The sequence below is a fragment of the Mizuhopecten yessoensis genome, unplaced genomic scaffold (assembly GCF_002113885.1).
Source record: "Mizuhopecten yessoensis strain PY_sf001 unplaced genomic scaffold, ASM211388v2 hete_36102000, whole genome shotgun sequence".
Classification (NCBI taxonomy): domain Eukaryota; kingdom Metazoa; phylum Mollusca; class Bivalvia; order Pectinida; family Pectinidae; genus Mizuhopecten; species Mizuhopecten yessoensis.
This window is the reverse complement of record NW_018483933.1, coordinates 1-2698: the sequence shown is the minus strand read 5'-3', so window position 1 is coordinate 2698 and position 2698 is coordinate 1. Positions and strand designations below refer to the sequence as shown.

The window sequence follows — 2698 nt, the reverse complement described above, 5'->3', positions numbered from 1 at the left end:
GTTCAACCGGTTCAACCGTTTCAACCGGATACGCGAATGTAGCCAAAGAAAGTCAGAACTTTCATTATTGTGTTTCAATTTGTTTTGTACATGATCTTGATGTGAGATTATATCTGTGTTTACAGGAATCGCTGGATGAGGTGACGGTAAAGGACATGCTAGAGGGAGACAATATGTATACCTGCTCAAAGTGCCAGAAGAAAGTGCGTGCTGAGAAACGGTAGGTAGTACTTTCGTCTAATCCAGTAATGTCAGGCCATATTAACAGTAACAAGATTTTCATGTGAATGAGGTATCTGTATATAAAAGAGTAACAACTTGAATTAAATTAAATTTAAACAAATTTTCAAAAGTTGATAACAAATTTTGAACAGAAGAGCCATCAGATGAAATAGTTAGATAGAAATGCAATAAGAAAGTTGTTTTTTGACTTAATTGAATTCTCCAATATATTTTCCTATCAGGGCATGTTTCAAGAGGTTACCGAGGATCCTGTGCTTCAACACCATGCGGTATACGTTTAATATGGTGACCATGATGAAGGAGAAAGTGAACACCCACTTCTCATTCCCCTTGTGTTTGGACATGTCTCAGTACATGGAGAAAACTCTCATGGGACCAGACAAACTCAAAGGTATGTCTAATAAGATTCCTTCAACAAAGAGTACCATAATGGTCTACTTTTGGGTAGTGTTTGATTTGAAAACATATTGAAGTTGGTCACTTTTCTAGGAAGTATGACTCGCACCTGAGTGTCATGATTTGTGCTTGTGATACTGTCATGCACTACCTGGAAACTAGAAAGTAGTGAGTTTTACTTCTATGGTGTTTAGGAAGTTGTTCTATCAAGACCTATATGTGTTCTGAAGCATTCTTCTCTGTATTCATGGGAAATAACTGGTAGCAAATGGATTTTAAAGAGCATAAAAATGGACAACTTTGAAAATATCGTCTGAAATATCTTTTGAAGTGTTTTACGTATCATTAATACTTCATTGCCATTCTTCCAACAGTGGATGATGATGAGGATGAGCGACTACAGATGCTGGAGATGGAGGATGATGAAGATGAAGGCTATGATTACGAGCTGACAGGTGTGACTGTTCACACAGGGACAGCTGATGGGGGCCATTATTACAGCTTCATACGTGACCGAATGCACACAACTGACAACGGCCAGGATAAATGGTGAGTGAATGTAACAGTAGAATCTTGTGGATCAACAAATTCAACAGATGTAAATCCTAATTGTTAATATTTTAGTGTTCACGTTGAGGTTTGAAGCATTTGCATCATAACAAATATTGGAAAAACTTTTATGTGTCTGATGTTTAATTTAATTTTTTAGAAAAAACTTGATCTTGAAATGGTTGAACTTTGATTTATGTTTTTTGTGCAGAAAGGTTGTCACTATTTAAAATGTAGAAACTGTTTTCTCATGTAGGTACCTGTTCAATGATGCAGAGGTGAAGCCATTTGATCCAAGTCAGATTGCTACAGAGTGCTTTGGGGGAGAGATGACGGTAGGCTTGGAATGCAATACATTTTATTTAAAACTTGACAATTTAAATATCAAGGAGTGATCGGTCAATTTAAATATCAAGGAGTGGTCTTAAAGAAGTCCAAAATAATTGTGGCTTAAATGTAACACAGTATTTGTAAAAGTGTTCAAGTAAATTAATTTTGTAATTCAAATTTGATTCTTTCATACATTTGTTCTGTGTTGAAATTTTTAATGATTGAAATTGTCTTAGCTTTTTTCCCAATTTTCAATATTTGCTTTTCTCTCTGCAGAGTAAAACTTATGATTCAGTGACCGACAAGTTCATGGATTTTTCATTTGAAAAGGTAAATAATAATAATGGCTTTATTGAGTAATACATCTGCTCCTGTTCAGTCCCTTAGCATGGAATGGATCTGTGGAAATCATAGACCAGACAAAGACTTGGAGTTAATCTAATAGTGATTGAAGTAACATGTTTGCAGCAAATTTGTTAAAGAGAAGATAAAAAATGCTTTCCATGTTAAAGGATTTACTTTTAAGCCCAAAGGAATTCCAGTGTAAATACACTTGATACTCTGACCCCAGATTGTACAATATAAATTCCAATAGAAAGAAATATCAAATACGAAAATAATTCAAAGACACCACAGGGGTTTTATGAATTTAAAATTTGATTGATTTCTTCCAGACAAATAGTGCTTACATGCTGTTCTATGAGAGATGTCCAGCAAAGAAAGACACTGAGGAGCCGAATAAGTTGTTAGAGGTTGAACCCGTCCAAAAGTTCAATTTTGAACTGTCAAAAGAATTGGCTGAGGTAGGTGTTCTGTGCAAAATTGTTGTTTTACTAAGTACAAACTATGAATCAGTGTGTATTAATGCAGCATTGAACAGATTTTTGTCTCCACATAGAATTATCTGTCTCTTGTTAACAAAGTTTATGATGTTGTTGTCAACCTGTGTTGTTTTCTTTCTTTGAAGTGGATTTGGCAGGACAACATGCATTTTCTCCAAGACAAGAACATATTTGAACACACCTACTTTGGGTAAGTTAAGTTGTCAACTAGCATTTAGAGGACCTAAATCATGTAACAGTTTTCACTACAAATATATACAGATCTTTTATAAGTAAATGAAAAATAAAATCCGTCCAAATGGACACTGCATGATAGTTTATTAAGGAAAATTTTACTG

At 34.7% G+C, this 2698-nt stretch overlaps 1 protein-coding gene across 1 annotated transcript; it reads left to right on the top strand.

Annotated features, from left to right (window-relative positions):
* Positions 1–125: 125 nt before the first annotated feature.
* Positions 126–2554, top strand: LOC110444348 (ubiquitin carboxyl-terminal hydrolase 34-like; the record flags this gene model as incomplete). Its single annotated transcript, XM_021488731.1, has 7 exons — positions 126–220; positions 465–634; positions 1014–1188; positions 1445–1523; positions 1795–1848; positions 2193–2321; positions 2486–2554. Coding segments are annotated over 7 exons (771 nt in total), but the record flags the coding sequence as incomplete, so codon positions are not given.
* Positions 2555–2698: the final 144 nt, after the last annotated feature.